This window comes from Megalobrama amblycephala, linkage group LG10 (genome assembly GCF_018812025.1).
Source record: "Megalobrama amblycephala isolate DHTTF-2021 linkage group LG10, ASM1881202v1, whole genome shotgun sequence".
In the NCBI taxonomy this organism is placed as follows: Eukaryota; Metazoa; Chordata; class Actinopteri; order Cypriniformes; family Xenocyprididae; genus Megalobrama; species Megalobrama amblycephala.
The window spans coordinates 29,643,419-29,663,263 of record NC_063053.1 but is presented as its reverse complement, the minus strand read 5'-3'; the positions used below and the strand labels follow the sequence as shown (position 1 = coordinate 29,663,263).

General features: G+C 38.8%; 1 protein-coding gene across 3 annotated transcripts; it reads left to right on the top strand.

The window, feature by feature from the left end:
• The first annotated feature begins 2,428 nt into the window (after positions 1-2,428).
• snapc1b (small nuclear RNA activating complex, polypeptide 1b) lies at positions 2,429-19,799 on the top strand. Of its 3 annotated transcripts, none has more exons than XM_048205715.1 (15): positions 2,429-2,873; positions 4,140-4,223; positions 4,316-4,345; positions 4,499-4,660; positions 10,702-10,806; positions 11,149-11,230; positions 12,694-12,853; positions 13,421-13,561; positions 14,402-14,509; positions 14,905-15,054; positions 18,458-18,502; positions 18,676-18,738; positions 18,895-19,030; positions 19,111-19,182; positions 19,295-19,799. In XM_048205715.1, exons 2-15 carry the CDS (start codon positions 4,214-4,216, stop codon positions 19,348-19,350), a joined length of 1,320 nt encoding a protein of 439 aa, XP_048061672.1. In that variant the 5' UTR covers positions 2,429-2,873; positions 4,140-4,213; the 3' UTR covers positions 19,351-19,799. The 3 variants fall into 3 exon arrangements, with proteins under 3 accessions (XP_048061672.1, XP_048061673.1, XP_048061674.1); XM_048205716.1 differs by lacking the exon at positions 2,429-2,873 and adding an exon at positions 2,966-3,946; XM_048205717.1 differs by lacking the exons at positions 2,429-2,873; positions 4,140-4,223; positions 4,316-4,345; ... (1 more) ...; positions 10,702-10,806; positions 11,149-11,230 and adding an exon at positions 11,920-12,243.
• Positions 19,800-19,845: the final 46 nt, after the last annotated feature.

Sequence of the window (19,845 nt, the reverse complement as noted above, 5' to 3'; positions counted from 1 at the left end):
TTTATTTAGTTATCGTAAACTGATTTTGTGTCATTTGACTGCTCAGAGTTACTCACTTTGAACTGTCATTAGGGGAGTTTTCCTGAATAATGAAAAGGGTTCCTCGGATTGGAGGAACACTCTGGAGCCATAAGGCACATTTTCAAGCAACTTCGATTTATATTTCAAGTGCCTCAAACCATGGCCCTTGATGGGATTACTGGAGAAACCCTTGACAGTCTTTAGAGTTTTTGCAGAAACATATAGGTTCTGTGTTGTGTATTCTTCATAGAAATGAAAGGTTCTTCAACCATGTGGTTCCACAAGGGATGCATTTTGTTCCTGGCTTTATGCACAATATATGCAGTGCACATTTGTTGTGTATTTCTAAGTCAATATGTGCAAATTTAAACACATTAGGGGAGAGCGGGGATAGTTACAACATGAGGCAGTTGCAACATGGCTTATTCCTCCATTCAGGAATGAACTACAGATGATACTCATACTGCACATGCTCAGTAAGTCCCTTCTGCTTGGAACCATTACTTCTGGGGGAAAAAAAACAAACTTTTGAAGTCAAAATAAAAGTTTTTTTTCATGCTCAGAGTTTTTGTCATACTATCTAAACTATAAAAAAAACTTTTGAAGTCAAAATAAAAGTTTTTTTTCATGCTCAGAGTTTTTGTCATACTATCTAAACTTTAAAAAAATATATAATAAAGAAATTGCAAAATGATAAAGAATGATTATTTATTACATTTTATTGAATGTTCCAACTGTCTCTGTAGACTGTTGCTATCATCCTCTCTTATGGGGTCAGTTGCAACATCTGACTTTGTCTACTCAGGAATAAATTGTATGTATTATCATCATATGTTCGCATGTTACAGCAGTGTGGGTGGGTAGCTGACAAATGGTTTTAATGTATTAAAACTTTTGCGGTCCCACGCAAAGATATTATCGTTTCCTTGCTGTGAGCTCGGACAGACACTTCCTCTTTAATGTCCCGCTGGCTGGCAGTAGTAATTGGTGACAGTACAGTGTGTTACAGTGAAGTTATTGAGTATTTTTCATAACATAAAATGAGCAAAAGGGTTTTGGGTTTAGCACTTTTCAGACGGTCCCTTCAGACTTCTCTTTGTCGCCTGCTCATAAAGACCAATTTATTATAAAGCACATTTGAGGAAGATTGTGTTGTTGTAGCTCGTTGTTAGGTTACTATGATTGGAAGTAGCTGCATTTGTGTTTTAACGTTTAGCTCACGAGGTATTGATCCGGGAAGCTCGAATCTGTGAATTTATTGCCAACTTTACTGAACTGCTTGACATAAGCACTGACTGCATCTTTATATTTGAGTCCAACAAGTTCAAACTCTATGAGTCGCGCATTATTTGTGTGCATTATTAACGTATTTTACTAACTGAAACACTACTGCCAGCCAGCGGGAAGTGTTTGTCCGAGCTCACAGCAAGGGAACGATTTGCGTGGGAACGCAAAAGATTTTAAAAAATCCCATCCCAAATTTTTTTCCACCAGCACATCAAATTTCCTCCCTTCCCAATTTTTTCCCCCACCACCATGTCCCTTTAGGGGCTCCGTATTTCTGCTTCTCATACATATGTGGCAATTGCACCTTCATAGTCTTTTGAACATTGTTGGTTTCTGTAAGCACTGTGATCCTATAAAATGTTGAAACAAATCTCTGTTAACATTTTTAAAACCCTGAGCCTCATATGTGTAACACTGGGTGTAGAATACCTTTAAATGGTGTACTGGCACAGGAACGAAAGACTCTCACAACGCCCTATACATATACACCACCCAAAAGAACAACAAAAGGTGGCAAGGTGTTCCCTCAGGCACACTGTAAAACACATCAGCTGTAAAATACAGCTATATGTCATGAGAACAGCCCTGATTACACTTTCAACACAAAGCACAGGCCTAAAAAAGACTTCCAAACCTGTGTAACAGGTAGGCCTACTTTCCCGTATTCATCATGTTTTGTATACTGAGCATTTGTTGCCTCAAGCATTGTGGTCAGTATGACAGCCTAGTTAATAAACAATAAAAAATTGTTTGTATGTTGTATCACCCTGGTTACAAGCATGGCCTACTCATGATTTTATAAATGACATTCTCCCCTTTTTACTCCATTTAATTTTGTTGTTTTGATGAAAGAATATGTCTTCCGACTCCGAAAGAGATATGCCAGCTATACCTATTTGTGAAGGCTCTACAGCCAATAGCTTTTACTAAATAGGCAAGCTAAACAATCAAAACTTAACTGGTCAGCATTTCATAATAATAGCATGTTAAGAGATATATGTGGGTAACAGGGGCGTAACTACAGACAGTGCAGGCAGTGCAGCCGCACTGGGGCCCGTGCGGCGGGGGGGCCCGCTGCGCACCCGGGCCCTGCCCACATCGCAAGTGGGACCCTGGCGATGAAGTGTCTCGTCAGGATGCTATATTATACATTCATTTTTAACCCATAATAATAAAACCGATTTAAATGACGTTCTTCTCGTTTTATTAATTTGAGGCCGTTTCTATTGCGTTATTTTGATGACAAATGTGAGAGAACATAATTGTAACACGAGAGTAGAGCGCAAATTTCTCTGTTTTCTCTCAGGCGGATATCTTTCACTAGGCAATTCACAATGACGTGCATGCGTTCTCATAATGGTCTCACGGCTCATGCTCTCGCTCACATACGTGTGCGAGCTCAAGCCTTGTCCTGTGCACTCCGAGTGAACCTTCTTGCTCTTTCTTTAGAATTGTTTTCTCACCTTGAATTAATGTTGCCGTAAACTTTCAACCACCAGACTCTCGATTAAATGAAGAATAGCACCGTATAGGCTAGGGGAGCGCGGTGCACAACCTAACGCGGAGTAAGTAACACAGATATCACTGAACATTTACAACGCAAAAGTAAATTTCTAAAGTTATTTTTTTCCATCTCTGTTTTTTTTTTTTGTGTTTATTTAAAATAAGACAAATCTGATATTATTTAATCTTATTTAACAGTTGAGACTGTTATTTAATGCTAACCAGCAAATCCCAGTTGTGCAGATGGGGTGCTATTATAGCCTATTCTATAGCCTAATTTTATAAATTCTTTTGAGAAACCATGAGAAAAGGGCGACTAATGACTCACAGTCAATCTTCAGAAATTATGAATTATTATATTTTTAACTAGCCTACGCTGTATAGCCTAGCTGTATGATGTGTTTGCTATCAAACTCAAAACATTGTATAGGCTATTTTTAATGATTAAAAATGCCATTTTTTATTATTTTTGTATTAATTAATTTTTTGGACATAATGTTTTAGTTTAGATATTTTTTTATTATATAAGGTAACATTTTAAGCTGTCATTTGGTCATGTTAATCTTAATGCGCCTCACCTTTGGGGCATGTTGTCACAATTCACTTCTAAGAAAAAAGTATCCTATAGGCTATAGAAATTATAAGGACTCACCTTTTCGTTTCATGAGATAGGCCTAGCATTTGCGATCTGATTTGTTTTTGCCAGTTCTCAGTTATTAAAGTCTATATAGTTATTTTGAGATAAATGCTTATAAATATGTATTTATTGAATTATTTTATTTAGTGATCTATCAGTTCATCAGATCTTCTATGATGTGTGGGCACACATCGACAGAAACATTGGAAACATCAAATTAAATGCGCTGAGTTTGAAATTGTAAATCACACGTCATTCACATTCTACCGCTTATTGTTGACTATTTATAGGCCTACACCCCTAAATGTTCCCGTTTCTTCCCGCCCGGTATTTTATCAAAAATGGCAGTAACAACCAAAAGTGTTTAGAAATATTTTGAGAAAACCATTAAAATTATTCCACACAGGGGCGTAACTACAGACAGTGCAGGCAGTGCAGCCAAGGGGGCCCATCGTAATAGCCTGCACTGGGGCCCATCATTATTAAGTTACGCCACTGGTGGGTAATGTAAATGTTTATGTGATTGACATTTGTGTTGTATTTGTCTGAGCTAGTGAGCACTGAAATTGAAAGAAAAATAAAAAGCTTCTGAATAAAAATCAAAATTTCAAACCTGTGATTTGTGTGACTGCTTGCTGTTCAAATTTTCGCTTATCTCTGTAAATGATTGACGTTTCGTTTTCTGAAAAAGGATACACCCAGAGGCTTTTAAACTCGTCCTCTCACACATGAGCAGTCAGTTCAAGAGCGTCCCATTGACTTAAGATGGATCCGTGTAAGTAGGCTATCCTATACCTGCAGATACTGCAGAATTATTAAAATTCATCAAATCACAGTTATCCTAACCTATGTTTGTTTTCTTGTAAGGTACAATGATCGCAGCTGGTGCAGGAGCAGGTAAAAGAAATGCGGAATATCGTTTTATTAGACAGAAGACATGATTTTCATTGTTAATTGTTGCAACACAAATGTGAATGCTAACTGTTTTAATTGGCTTTTATCCATCTGAACCAGTTCGTTTTTACAAATATGCCTCTTTTCCACCAATAGCCGTAGCAGTTGTTGCAGCTCCTGCTGTTCTAGCAGGGGCCGGTTTCACCGCCGGAGGAATTGCTGCAGGTTCAATTGCCTCCACTTTGATGTCAGCTGCCGCCATGGCTAACGGAGGAGGGGTCGCAGCTGGAGGCGTGGTCGCAGCTCTTCAAGCCGCTGGTGAATATCTAAAAACCAGACATTGTATTATAATAGGGAGATGGGAGCATTTACATTATTAAATGCTTATTATATGATGTCTATGGATGAGAGGGTCTGTATCTCTTAACATTGGAGAAAGCGTAACGGCTAACTTAATCACGTGCGGCACCTCAGTCTATCGTGTAATAGGCCTATCCTCTGGTCTCCTTCCCTGTGTACCCCTTTAGCATTAGCCGTTAAGCCTGGCTAAAGGTTGCAGGGTTGCCCTCCAGTGGCTTTTCTAGAAACCCCTGCAGTCGACCTCTGTGGATATCTTCTTTACGCCATGCGATTTAAGGGTTCATTTAATACATTTTTGTGTTAATGCATGGCAACAACAGTGCCTGGGTATACTTCAGTTTTTTTTTTTTTTTTTTTACGCGTACGCTAGTGTACGCGCACAGTCGTACGCATGCAGGCGTTTGGCGCATGCGCAGTTTTGGGTACGAGTTACAACCTATGTAAACATCTTTGTATTGTTTCCATGATTGTTTCATGCTAGAATTGTACAAATTAGGGCACTTTCTAACCTCTTCGCATAATCTGTCGTCTATGAAGGCCCTCATTGTCGCTGTTGCTTGCATGCGTTCTGGTCTGTTATGTTTATGCATTTTTCTTGTGAATGGACTCTCGCTCCGAGGGCACGGTTGCCTCCTTGTGGATAAATTATTTACTGCAAAAATAAAATAATAATAATGGGCATGTGTGACCTGAGTGTACAAGTACGCGCGGTTACAAAAATCCGGCGGTGCACGTTCTCTTCTGATGAAGAATTAGCTGTTGTACGCTGACCGTCACGTAGCCTGTGCGTAAAAAGTGAACTATACTTTGGGCTTAAATGACAGTTTCATTTTTCATTGACCTATCCATTTAACTCTGACATACTCTAACACAGACAGAAACCCACCACTTAGGTTGCTATTGGTAATCACCTATAGCCTATGTGCCCATTCTTATCACATTTATTTGTTTTTTTTTTTTTTGTTTTTTTTTTGTATGAGTAGTTTTAATAAAGGTACTGTAGTTTTAGTATTTTTGAGCTACTGAGCTACTTTTACTTTAGTCAGCTTCCATGAAGGTTTTTACATTTACCCAAGTATGATTTACTTACATCACTGATATTGGGCGATTGGTATATGAGCCCCAAATGTTTTTGTTGAGCCTAAACTAATACAACTAATACAACACTAATACTGTGAAAGTGGATCAGACTGAGCACCACAACACACTTGTAGCCAATCAGCAGTAAGGGGCGTGTCTGTCCACTCATGATGGGAGAGGAGAGAGAGTCAGCTGAGAGATTTTACAGACTTTAGAAACAGATGACTGAGAGACATTACAAAAGAGAAGAGGTCAGAGGAATATCACTGGGAAAAGAAGGGTTATGATCAGGCAAGAGCTTAAAGGCCTGCGTTAATATTAGAAAAGGTTTCCAGCGCTTGAGAGACGTAAGCAGGAAGGCCTGAAAACGGATGCAGAGGTTGCGTTGTTTCTGCTTCATGATTTTGAGTGTGTGCTGCTGGCGAATAACAACAAACTCTTGTTAATGGTGCTTGCCAAAGGCAAAGCTCCATTCTTATTCTTCTGCATACTTATTATTCTTCTTCTTCCACTTTTTTTCTGCGCGCTACTCCTCCCGCAGTTTTTGTCCTAGGCCCATGAATGAGGTGTCAAATCGACCGGCTCATTGAGGACAGGTGTGCTATGACTTTTCTAAGCGATCGGACTAACGATGTTCGCACAGCGGACGAAAAAGCGGCCAAAAAAGTCCCATTGACTTACATTGAAAAATTCAAATTCACGAATATTCCGTCTCTCTCAACTGTCACTTTCTCACACACACTCACACACGCAGGCCCTTAGAACCCTTTCTCTCACTCACTCACATCTCTCACCATTAATCACAGTGTCATAGAGACAAGGGGGCGGGCTCATTTCACTCAGGCAACCAATCAGTTTCTCAGGATCAATGTTAAGCTATCAAGCCATGCCCTAGCAACCATATTGAGCACCATAGCAACAAGTTCCATAGACTTCCATTGAAAAAGATCAAAGGAATATCTTTGGATAAAAGTGTCATAGAAACATGAGGGTGGGCTCATTTGACTCGGGGTAGCAAACGGCCAATCACAAATCACCTAAAAGACTTCATAGCCACTCCCTAGCAACCATTTAGAGCACCCTAGCAACCCAAAGCATAGAGGGATATCTTCAAATCTGAATATCATAGAGGCATGGGGGTTGGTTTATATCATTCCTACTGGCAAGCATCCTTTGGTGCATCATCATTGGCAGCTGCCAGGCCACTCCCTAGCAACCAAACAGAGTACCCTAGCAACCGTTTAGCAAGACCTATATCTCTGCACCAGAACATCGTAGAGACAAGGGGGTTGGTTTATATTGTCAAGCAGCCCTTGGAGCCGCCTAGCAACCACCCAGAACACCTTAGCAACCGCCTAGAAACACCTTAGTAACCACTACAAGTACCTTAGCAACTGCCTAGAAACACCTTAGCAACCACCCAGGTTACCATAGCAACCGTTTAGCGAGACCTATATCTCTGCATCAGAGCATCATAGAGACATGGCGGTTGGCTCTTTTGACTAATGCTAGCAAACTGGACTTCCAACATGCTACACATGCTAGCAGTGAATAGCTACATGCTAATAGTGATTAGCTAAGTGCTAAAGTGGGCTGAGAACACGCCAGGAACTCTATAGAAACTCCATAGTAACTATCTGTGACAACTACCAACCACCTAGTAACACTATAGCAACCACCCTGGTTACCATAGCAACTGCCTAGCAACCACCCATAACACCCTAGCAACCGCCTAGCAACACCGTAGTGACCACCCCAGGTACCTTAGCAACTGCCTAGCAACACCTTAGCAACCACCCAGGTAACCTTAGCAACCACCTAGCAACCACCCAGAACACCTTAGCAACCGCCTAGCAACACCTTAGCAACCACTCCAAGTACCTTAGCCACTGCCTAGCAACACCCTAGCAACCACTCAGTTTACCATAGCAACCGCCTAGCAACCACCCAGAACACCTTAGCAACCGCCTAGAAACACCTTAGTAACCACTACAAGTACCTTAGCAACTGCCTAGAAACACCTTAGCAACCACCCAGGTTACCATAGCAACCACCTAGCAAACACCCAGAACACCCTAGCAACCGCCTAGCAACACCTTAGCAACTATGCCAAGTACCTTAGCAACCGCATAGCAACCACACAGAACACCCTAGCAACCACCTAGCAACACCTTAGCAACCACCCCAAGTACCTTAGCAACCGCCTAGCAACCGGGTACCGAATTTTGTCACTGCAAGCACCATTCACATTTTCTTCAGGAAATGTACATTCTAGTATTGTAATTACTATTCACCTGAACAAAACTTTGGCGCGTAACTCGTCCCGCACAGTTTGTCGTAGACCCACGAATGAGGTGTCAAATCGACCGGCTTATTGAGGAGAGGTGTGCTATGACTTTTCTAAGCGATCGGGTGTACGATGTTCGCACAGCGTACGAAATAACGGCTGAAAAAAGTCCCATAGACTTAACATGGGGGCCAAATCTGTGAGATCATATCTTTGGATCAGAAGGTCGTAGAGACTTGGGGCTGGGCTCGTTTGACTCGGCAATCCAATGAGTAGTGACACAGCAGCTTCATAGCCACGCCCTAGCAACCAATTACAGCACCCTAGCAACCGGGTGCCGAATTTTGCCACTGCAAGCACCATTCACATTTTCTTCAGGAAATGTACATTCTAGTATTGTAATTACTATTCACCTGTACAAAACTTTGGCGCGTAACTCGTCCCGCACCGTTTGTCGTAGACCCACGAATGAGGTATCAAATCGACCGGCTTATTGAGGAGAGGTGTGCTATGACTTTTCTAAGCGATCGGGTGTACGATGTTCGCACAGCGTACGAAAAAACGTCTTAAAAAACTCCCATAGACTTAACATGGGGGCCAAATCTGTGAGATCATATCTTTGGTTTAGAAGGTTATAGAGAGTTGGGGCTGGGCTCTTTTGACTCGGCCTATCAAGCCGCCAATAAGTAGTGACTTCATGGCCACACCCTAGCAACCAATTACAGCACCCTAGCAACCGAGTGGCGAATTTTGCCACTGCAAGCACCATTCACATTTTCTTCAGGAAATGTACATTCTAGTTTGTATATACTCTTGTGTACTGTATGTTCTTTTTTGTGCTCCTTTGTCGTTTGTTCATCATCTTTGCTTTATTTTTCGCGAAGTATTATTTTTCTTCACTTCAGAGACACTCTTGCATTATTATTCGTGCATTTTGGGGGAGAAGTAATGAAGGGAGGGGTGTGTTTGTTTGGGTTGATTTAAAAAAAAACAGTGTTCAACAACAATATTAAGAAATCTCATACTGCACCTTTAACTTGCAAAAGTACAACCCGAATTCCGAAAATGTTGGGACGTTTTTTAAATTTCAATCAAATGAAAACTAAAAGACTCTCAAATCACATGAGAAATCTCAAATATTTTATTCACAACGGAACATAACATAACAAATTTTACAATTTTATGCACAAAATTAGTTCATTTCAAATTTGATGCCTGCTACAGGTCTCAAAAGAGTTGGGATGTGGACATGTTTACCAAAATTTCAAAACAGTTTGAAGATGTCTGGGCATCGAGGTTATGAGTTTCTGTTGTAATAGCTGCAGTATGTGGTTTTGCATTGTCCTGCTGAAATACACAAGGCCTTCCCTGAAATAGACATCGTCTGGAGGGGAGCATATGTTGCTCTAAAACCTTTATGTACCTTTCAGCATTCATAGTGCCTTCCAAAACATGCTAGCTGCCCATACCGTATGCACTTATGCACCCCATACCATCAGAGATGCTGGCTTTTGAACTGAACACTGAAGACACGCTGGAAGGTCTCCCTCCTCTTTAGCCCGGAAGACACGGCGTCCGTGATTTCCAACAAGAATGTCAAATTTGGACTCGTCTGACCATAGAACACTTTTCCACTTTGAAACAGTCCATTTTAAATGAGCCTTGGCCCACAGGACATGACGACGCTTCTGGACCATGTTCACATATGACTTTCTTTTTGCATGATAGAGCTTTAGTTGGCATCTGCAGATGGCACGGCGGATTGTGTTTACCGACAGTGGTTTCTGGAAGTATTCTTGAGCCCATTTTTTAACGTCATTGACACAATTATTCCGATGAGTGATGCAGTGTCGTCTGAGGGCCCGAAGACCACGAGCATCCAATAAAGGTCTTCGGCCTTGTCCCTTACGCACAGAGATTTCTCCAGTTTCTCTGAATCTTTTGATGATGTTATGCACTGTAGATGATGAGATTTGCAAAGCCTTTGCAATTTGATGTTGAGGAACATTGTTTTTAAAGTATTCCACAATCTTTTTATGCACTCTTTCACAGCTCTGCCCATCTTTACTTCTGAGAGACTCTGCCTCTCTAAGACATCCCTTTTATAGCTAATCATGTTACAGACCTGATATCAACTTAATAAGTTGCTAGATGTTCCCTCTTTTCAAAATTTCTTGCTTTTTCAGCCATATGTTGCCCCCGTGCCAACTTTTTTGAGACCTGTAGCAGGCATCAAATTTGAAATGAGCTCATTTAGTGGATAAAAATGTAAAATCTCTCAGTTTAAACATTTGTTATGTTATCTATGTTCTATTGTAAATAAAATATTGGCTCATGTGATTTTTCATTTTATTCAAATTTTAAAAACGTCCCAACATTTCCGCAATTTGGGTTGTAGAAGTGTGGTTCAGAGTCTGAAAATACATTAAATATTTTCACTTCACAACTGTACCTTAATTTTTATTGAGACAATGTTTCATAGATTTGTAAAAGCAATCATTGGTTATCTCCCTCTCTTATTTAGACATGCAATCTAGCTAAAATACAACACAAGCCTTCAAGTAGTGATCCAATAACTTCAGCTAAATGCTCCTTCTGAATAACTGGTTCTGAAATCATTTTGTTTTATTAGGTGCTGCTGGAATCCCTATCGCAGCTAATGCAGTGATAGGTGCCATAGGAGCCACTGTGGGTGGAGCTATGGGTGGAACACTGATATGCAGTGCAGGAGCTGCAGGTGGATCCATAATTCTCTTTTGAGTATACCAAATAGTTATTATTATTATGAATATTGGTTCTTTTTCCATCAGTAAGGAACTGTATAAGTCCTGTATAACACTCCCCAAAAATGTGCTTTAACACATTTGTTTATCCAGCTATAAAAGTACAATGCTTTTATTATAACAGCAGTATCTGTTTCACCTGTTTGGTGTAGCATTGTGATTTGCTATAGTAGTCCTGGAAACAGTGGATAGGTGTACTTCTATGTACTATGGATGTGTGATCAAGGCTTACAATGTGTAATGATGAAAACTAATTACTGTTTTCAAAAATAAGTCGTGTTATGATTTGTCAATAGGTGCTGCAACAATCCCTGCCGCAGGCGGAGGCATCGGAGCCGCCGTGAGCGCAGTTGCCGGCTTAATTGCCAACTGCACTGGGTAACAGGATCACTGTGCTTTCGTGCCCCAACAGGCCCTTAACAATTTGACAGATTTCGGTTCATGAAGTCAAATATAGCATTTTACTAATCCACAACCATAAACGTATGCACTTACAATAATTGCTTTTATTATTATTGTTAATAGTAATAATAATAATCTATTTCTCTTCTGTACTAATCTTATACTTCAAACTTGACATTGTACCACGAATATTCTTTGCTCTTGACAAAATGCTTGAGATGTTGTATAAAAGGATCTGCTAAATCAGTAAATGTAATTGTAACAAAAATTAAACTAGTTAAAACTTAAAAAATAAATAAATATATTGTCTTATAAAGCCATGATGACAGTCTGTGTCTTGTATTTGCTAAAAGCAAGCAGCATAATGCTAGGTAGCAACATCAAGGTCTTTCTTTGATTCCCAGGGAATGCTTGAATACCTTGAATGCATTGTAAAAGTCATTCTAGATAAGGCTCCGCTGTTGATTGTTGAGCTAAGTTTTTTAAAAGGTAAAATATGGGGAGGTGTATGTTTCAGGAGTAAGAAAAATGCATCAACATATATATATTTTTCTGCTGGTATTTATACAGAGGGTTCCATAGAAACAAGTAATAATCCTAGTACCCATGCAGGACATATAATTTGCACTAGGTGGCACTAAGGAACGAGCAGTCATTAAACCAAAGGGAGATTAGGCTGACAGCCGAAACACTAGGGGGCAGTAGGGAAATTAGTCTTTTTACGGACATGTATGTGAGCCTAAACGAGAAACTCAAGAAATGAGAAACATGAGAGACATGAAACGCTTTTAACGCGTTTTTATATGATTTTAAAACATGTAAACAGTTGAGTCTGAGTGGTTTTGATTAAGGGGGAGGATGGAACATTTCAGGGAACCTGTAAAAACAGACTGCGAGGAACTACTGGCTCGTTTTCAGGCGACCGAGTCAGTTCGGTACGAGCAGTTTCTAGAGGTCTGGAGAGACATGAACTTCAGCAGCATCTTCTAGTGAGTTTAACGCGCCTCTTTGAGATATGAAATCACTCACTTAGATGCCAGTGACAGATTTATACGCATATTTTTAAAATTACCATTCAAATGAGATTATAATAGTAATAAAAAAAGATAAAGTGCATGTGTTACTAGGAGAGACAGGAGAAGCACACAGAAACCAGCCACCTCTCATATGAATGTTTAAAAAATTTTTGTATATTAATATTTTTATATTGTATATTATTTTTTGTATATGTACTGTATATATATTTTTATATTTGTTATATTAATATATCTCATTGTAAATAATCATAATTATTATTATTATTATCATTCTTTATTACTATTAACATTACAGACATATTTTTTCCGCTTTATCACTTTGGTTATATTGTAATGTATAACAATCATCCCAGTAAAGGGAATTTGAAGGTTTATTTCTTTTGTCTCTTCTCTTTTGTGCAGTGGTAAACCAGAGCCATCTGAGAGAAGGCGCTTTGCTCGTCTGATCCTGTCTGTGGTGTCTCCATACTTCTTTCCTCCCTACACTTTCCAGATCAGAGTGGGAGGGCTTTTTCTGCTCTACGGGCTCTTCAACTCACAACTCGTCACTCCCAGAGAGAAGGTGTGCTGTCGCTCAACATCTATTCATTCTTTGCCAGCCTTCAAAAAGGTTGCTGTTTGTCTAAAGGCCAATTCACACTGCACCGACAGACACAGACCAATGCGGACAATCACCGGATTACAGTATATCGCTTATCAGACAAGAGAAAACAAGGGCAGATTGATGGCAGGAATAACACACTGATCCGACATTATGAAGTGTCTTTTGGTCGCTGTCTGCCGGTGCAGTGTGAACTGGCCTTTAACTTCTGTTTAGAATGGTTGTTTTCTGTTATTAGGGCCTGTGATTACTCACTTCCATGTAATTCAATGTTATTTTGGATCGCATTGACTTTCATTGTTGGACAAAACAGTTCAACATTCTTCCAAATATTCTCTTTTGTGTTTTTAATAAGAAAGTCACATAGGTTTTGAAAGACATGTCAGGGCGAGTAAATGATGATGGAATTTAGATTTTTTGGAATTTAGATCACTTTAAAAAATCTATTTTACATAAAAAATGATCATTCTAAATGATATTGCGTCGTAATTGTTTGACCTGTATCTTTGTGCATGTTCGTATTTGTAGATCCGCATTTCTCTGAAGGACTGGAAGGATGTCATGCAGTTTCAGAGGGATGCAGTGAACGCTCAACATTATGATGTGGTTTACATCTTCCGGAAGCTCCTTACAGATAAAGCTTTCTACTTCACGGCCATGCCAATACCAGTAGGTTATTAAGCTCAGTGCTCATGTATCTAAACTGGATGCAAGACACAGTGTTACAACTAAAAGCTGGAATACACTACACAACTTTTGCCCTATTTGAAGTCTGGACTCTGGTGGAGCCGACACCAGTTACTGAAATTCAGAGCTAGTCTGCAGATTTTGGGCAGTCCGAGTTGACATATTGCACAGAGAATCGCATAGTGTATGATTGATGCAATCTTATATATATATATATATATATATATATATATATATATATATATATATATATATATATATATATATATAATTAGCTTCAGAGTCAGTCTATGGTTCTATCCAGCCTGAGGATATAAATGCAAAGATTAATTTCAGATTAATGCAACATGAGGTTATTTTCTTAGTGAAAATCAGAATATATATATTGGTTGAAAGGGATGATTTGAAAAATATATTAATGCAACATGAGGTTATTTTCTTAGTGAAAATCAGAATATATTTATATATTGGTTGAAAGGGATGATTTGAAAAACTAAGAGGGTTTTGTGACACCAAACCGTTTTTTTTTTTTTTTTTCTGATTTGGTCACAAAACCCTCTTAGTTTTTCAAATCATCCCTTTCAACCACTTTGACAATTCAGTCAATTCCCTAAGGATAATGTCCCACCGTTCATTGAATATCATGATAGGATATCATATCATAGAAGAAGAATGATGTTGGAATGGTGGTACATGTTGACATTATGCAGCAGTATATTTTCTTTGCTGTGTGTGTGTCCAGGTTACTGATGTAAACTGTTTTAACTGATTCAACCTGATGTTTACTCATTGCCCAACATTACTCATTGTGCATGTTTACAGCTCTTTTATAGGGAAAAGAAGGAAGATGGAAGGAAAATGAAAATCTGTGAAGAGTTTGTTGATCCGTCATCACGTCCTCAGGAACTTGTCACCACAGACATGCTAGAGGTGAGTCACCACAGCAACAATTTATACATTTACTCGCCCTGACATGTCTTTATAAAACATATCTCCTCCAGCATTTTTGTTTTGTTTAAATATATTTTTGAAATTGTGAAGGCTTGTTCTAACTGTTCTATGACATTTATACTCAATGCTAAACTTGAGTCAGCTTTAACACTGAGTGTTGCTGTCTTGGCCATGTCACTGATCAGTCAAAGACATGAATTAAATATTGATCTTACTGAATTTTACCTATAACAATTTAACAATAAGAGTTACATTTTCAGGGTCATTAGTTTTTAAATGCAAATTGGTTTTCTTTGACAACTGAAAAGTATGAATTGCTTGTGAATGGGAATGTTTTGGTTAACAATTCCATGTGTATTTTTTCTGGAACTCAGGAAATTGCAAATATCCACGAGCATTATGAGGGTCTAAAGAAATCTGTTTTCGCTGAGCCAGACCCAAACCTGGATCTTATCCAAAAAAACCTGGTTCCCAAACTAAACGGTGCCATCCTCACCTATTCCAGTTGGCAGTGGAACCGTACGGTAAGTATACTTGTGTATAGGAGTGTTACATTATAATTTTTTTTTATAAAGAAATTAATATTTTAATTTAGCAAGGATTCAGTAAATTGCTCAAAAGTGACAGTAGACTTTTATAATGTAACAAAGCATTTCTATTTCCAATAAATGCTATTGTTTTGAGCTTTCTATTCATCACAGAATCCTGAAAAAAATGTATCACGGTTTCCACAAACTGTTCAATGTTTCTTGAGCAGCAAACCAGCATATTATAATGTTTTCTGAAGGATCATGTGACATTGAAGACTGGAGTAATGATGCTGAAAATCCAGAAAAGTTGTGACATTTTGTTAAATGCATTTAAATCAATAATCTGTAATTTATTTTTTTTATTAAAAATTCTCTTCAACCTTTAACTGACAAAAGTACAAAAAAGATTTCCAATGTTTTCTCTGACCAACTTAATTGTATCTTGTAAAAACAAATTTTGATTTTGATGGCTGCAACACTCCAAAAAAGTTGGTACAGATGCATGTTTACCACTGTGTCACATCACCTTTCCTTTTAATTACACTTTTAATCATTTGGGAATTGAGGATATTAATTGTTGCAGTTTTGCAAGTGGAATTTATGCCCAATCTTGCCTAATACAAAACAGCTGCTCAACAGTCCATGGTCATCATTGTCTGAATTTTTCTTTTCATGATGGGCCATACATTTTCAATAATGCCTCGTTTCCACTGAGCACTACAGTACAGTACAATTCAGTTCGGTACGCAATTTGTGCCGTTTCCATCAGAAGTTGTGAATGGTACACTAATGGTACCCTAATTCCGAACCGTACCACTTTTTTGGGACCCTTCTGTTGGGGTACCTAGCACAGTAGTCCGGTACTAAATGGTGGAGCTAGGCTCACTGCAGAAACGTTGAATGTTTAATAAAGCTGAGAACAAGATCTTCAGTATGTCCTCCATTGTTGTTTACTGTGTCGCTTTCTTCTTTGCGCGAGAATGACGTTCATCGCTACTTTCCGGCATATGCCACGCCTATCAAGTAAGGGTATTGTTGGCGGTGGAAACGCAAGCCGGATCAGAGTTTACCGTCCCAAATCGTACTGAACTGTACTGAACCGTCCTGTACCATTTGGTGGAAATGAGGCATAAGAGACAGATCTGGACTGCAGGTGTAGAGTGTCTATGAAACCTCTCTGTTGTAGCATATGCAGAATGAGGCCTGGAACTGTCTTGCTTCCAAGGAAAGACGTCATCTTGATGGCAGTTTATGTCTCTGTACAATCCCAGTATACGCCTCCATGTCAATAGAACCTTCACACATATGCAAGTCACCCATACCGTTTGCACTGATGCACCCTCGTACCATGACAGATGTTTTCTTTTGCACCTGTCGCTGATGAATGTCTGGATGGTCCCTTTCGTCTTTGGGACTGAAAACTTTATGTCCGTTTTCCCCAAAAACGAGCTGAAATGTGGACTCATCTGACCACAGCACACATTTCCACTGTCATTTAGACCTTCTGAGATGAGCTCGGGCCCAGAGAACTTGCTGGCATCACTGCATTGAACAGATGTATAGCTTTCTCCTTGAGTAACAGAGATTCGAGTTGCATTTCTTGATGCAGCGGCAGACTGTTAAGTGACAACTGTTTTCCAAAGTATTCCTGAGGCCATGTGGCAATATTTAACACAGTAGCATGATGGATTCTCATGCAATGCCGCCTGAGGGCTCAAAGGTCACGCACATTCAACAGAGGTTTCTCTGGATTCCCTTAATCTATTTAATGATATTATGTTTGGCACATGGTGAAAGACCAATTCTTTGCAATCTTGCATTGAGAAATGTGATTTTTGAATTGTTTAACAATGACTCATCTTTGGTGGATGTCTTTGGTGGATGCTCCTTTATACACGACACACCTATTACCAGTTCACCTGCTAATTGTGGACTGTTTCAGAGAAGTTTAACTTAGATATTCTATAAATTTGTGCTTCTGTTCCCTTTTTTGGAGTGTGTTGCAGCCATCAAAATCAAAATGTATTTATACTTACAAAATACAATTAAGTTGGTCAGTGAAAACATTGGAAAACTTTTCTTTGTACTTTTGTCAGTTAAAAAAAGGTTCAAGAGAATTAACAAATCACAGATTCTTGATTTTATTGCATTTTGCAAAATGTCCCAACTTTTCTGGAAATGGGGTTGTATATATTAAAGGTGCCATCGAACGTTTTTTTACAAGATGTAATATAAGTCTAAGGTGTCCCCTGAATGTGTCTGTGAAGTTTCAGCACAAAATACCCCATAGATTTTTTTTAATTAATTTTTTTAACTGCCTATTTTGGGGCATCATTAAATATGAGCCGATTTATGCTGTGCCGCCCCTTTAATTCTCCTGCTCCACGCCCACGGAGCTCACGCTTGCCTTAAACAGTGCATAAACAAAGTTTACACAGCTAATATAACCCTCAAATGGATCTTTACAAAGTGTTCGTCATGCATGCGTCGGATTATGTGAGTATAGTATACTGTTATATTGTTTACATGTGATTCTGAATGAGTTTGATAGTGCTCCGTGGCTAAAGCTAACATTACACACTGTTGGAGAGATTTATAAAGAATGAAGTTGTGTTTATGAATTATACACACTGCAAGTGTTTAAAAATGAAAATAGCGACGGCTCTTGTCTCCGTGAATACAGTAAGAAACGATGGTAACTTTAACCACATTTAACAGTACATTAGCAACATGCTAATGAAACATTTATAAAGACAATTTACAAATATCACTAAAAATATCATGTTATCATGGATCATGTCAGTTATTATTGCTCCATCTGCCATTTTCGCTGCTGTTATTGCTTGCTTACCTAGTCTGATGATTCAGCTGTGCACATCCAGACGTTACTGGCTGCCCTTGTCTAATGCCTTTCATAATGTTGGGAACATGGGCTGACATATGCAAATATTGGGGGCGTACACCCCGACTGTTACGTAACAGTCGGTGTTATGTTGAGATTCTCCTGTTCTTCTGAGGTCTTTTAAACAAATGAGATTTATATAAGGAGGAAACAATGGAGTTTGAGACTCACTGTATGTCTTTTCCATGTACTGAACTCTTGTTATTCAACTATGCCAAGGTAAATTCAATTTTTCATTCGAGGGCACCTTTAATATAAAAGTGTTAGGGGGAAAAAGAGGTTATTTCATATTACCATTATTATTAATATATGCAGCCTTGATGATACTAATTAAAAATACTTGCTAAAGATACAAGATAATTTTAAAAAATCTTAGCGACCGAAACGTTTGAATGGTAGCTTATAACTACATTAATGATGGCATTTAATCCTGAATATTTTTATAGAATGTGTATGTGTGTGCAAACAATATATGTCTTGTTTGTTTGTTTTCAGGATTCTGAGCAGCAGGATGGTGGAGAGGGACCTTCAAATCAAGAAGTAAGAGATTTAAGTTAAAAATTCATATACATATCTGTCTCTGTAATACTACATAGTGCTTCATTCCCTACTGCAGCAGTGCAGTCATCATGTGATGTTGCAGTACCGTTGTTTTTCCAGAGGGGTGTGTTATTCTGTGTTATTAAATGTGTTTTTTTTTTTCCTGCCCAAAGAGCTCCCGAAGAGCCCAACTGTTAGCGTCAATCAAATCCAAATCATATGGACAAGCTGTGGAGGTAAATATAGGCATTATAAGAGACTGGTCAGATTATTTGTTAAGATTGTACATAACTTGAACACATAAGATAAGCAAACACTTTACATTAGTAATGAAGCATAATCAGCACGAGACTGTATTATAAACACACAGTTTTCCATCACTTCCATGTTAGGCCTCCAAGTCTCGACGTCACAGACAGACACAGTTGGCCCCAGCAGCCGAAGCAGAGTTTTCACAAAAGGTCACCTCAAAAAAGAAGCGAAAACCATCACTTAAAACGCGCACTCAATACCTCTTCAACACTCAGGGTAAATCCTCCCCACCCAAATAAACTCACCAATTTATGGTTTGTTTGCATTGACTGATTATCACCATTTCTGTATGCTAGGAAATGAGAGTGAGGGGTTGAATGTGACCCGGGTGTGGTGTATGAGTGCAGTGAAAGAAGAGAAGGCACCAGGTAAGCAAACAGATGGGCTTAGGTCATGTTGATCAATCAGAGTGGGTCATAAGATCATGCTAGAGCGAAAGAGGAATCTGTTTAATGCAAGAAGTTTGTTTTAATTCCCCAGAAAAAAGGAAGAAAAAATTCAACTGGAACCCTGAGAAGAGCAGCGATCCCACTTAGCATTACGCACCACCATCTGGACGGACTGTGATTGGCGGGCCGCCCAGTGTTAAAAGCTATTGTGATTTGTGCCTCAAGATCCAGTTTCATTTTATTTGTTTCATGTAATTTTAAACTTTGCTGTTCTTTGGTTAAAAGTTCACATTTTACATGTTTTTTTAATGCTGCTCTTTAGATCATTTTATTTTGTATTTTAATATTTGGCCTCAGAATACATTTGATGTTTGTGAAAAAACTGACATTTTTATATGAATAATTATTGTTTTTAAATTGACATGTTCATGAGTAGCTAGTTACAATGTTTAGTTTTTTTGTGAACTATATTTTATTGTTTTATATGATGTTAATGATTTTATCATAATTCAAAATCTGTTTGGCTCACTCTGTTCTTCTTTTGTTCAGTCCAATTTCTGTTGTGTTTGTGCCAGATAATACATCTTTTATATGCATGTGGTCTAGTTCTTTCTAACCTGAAGGCTGTATTGGCGTACTCAT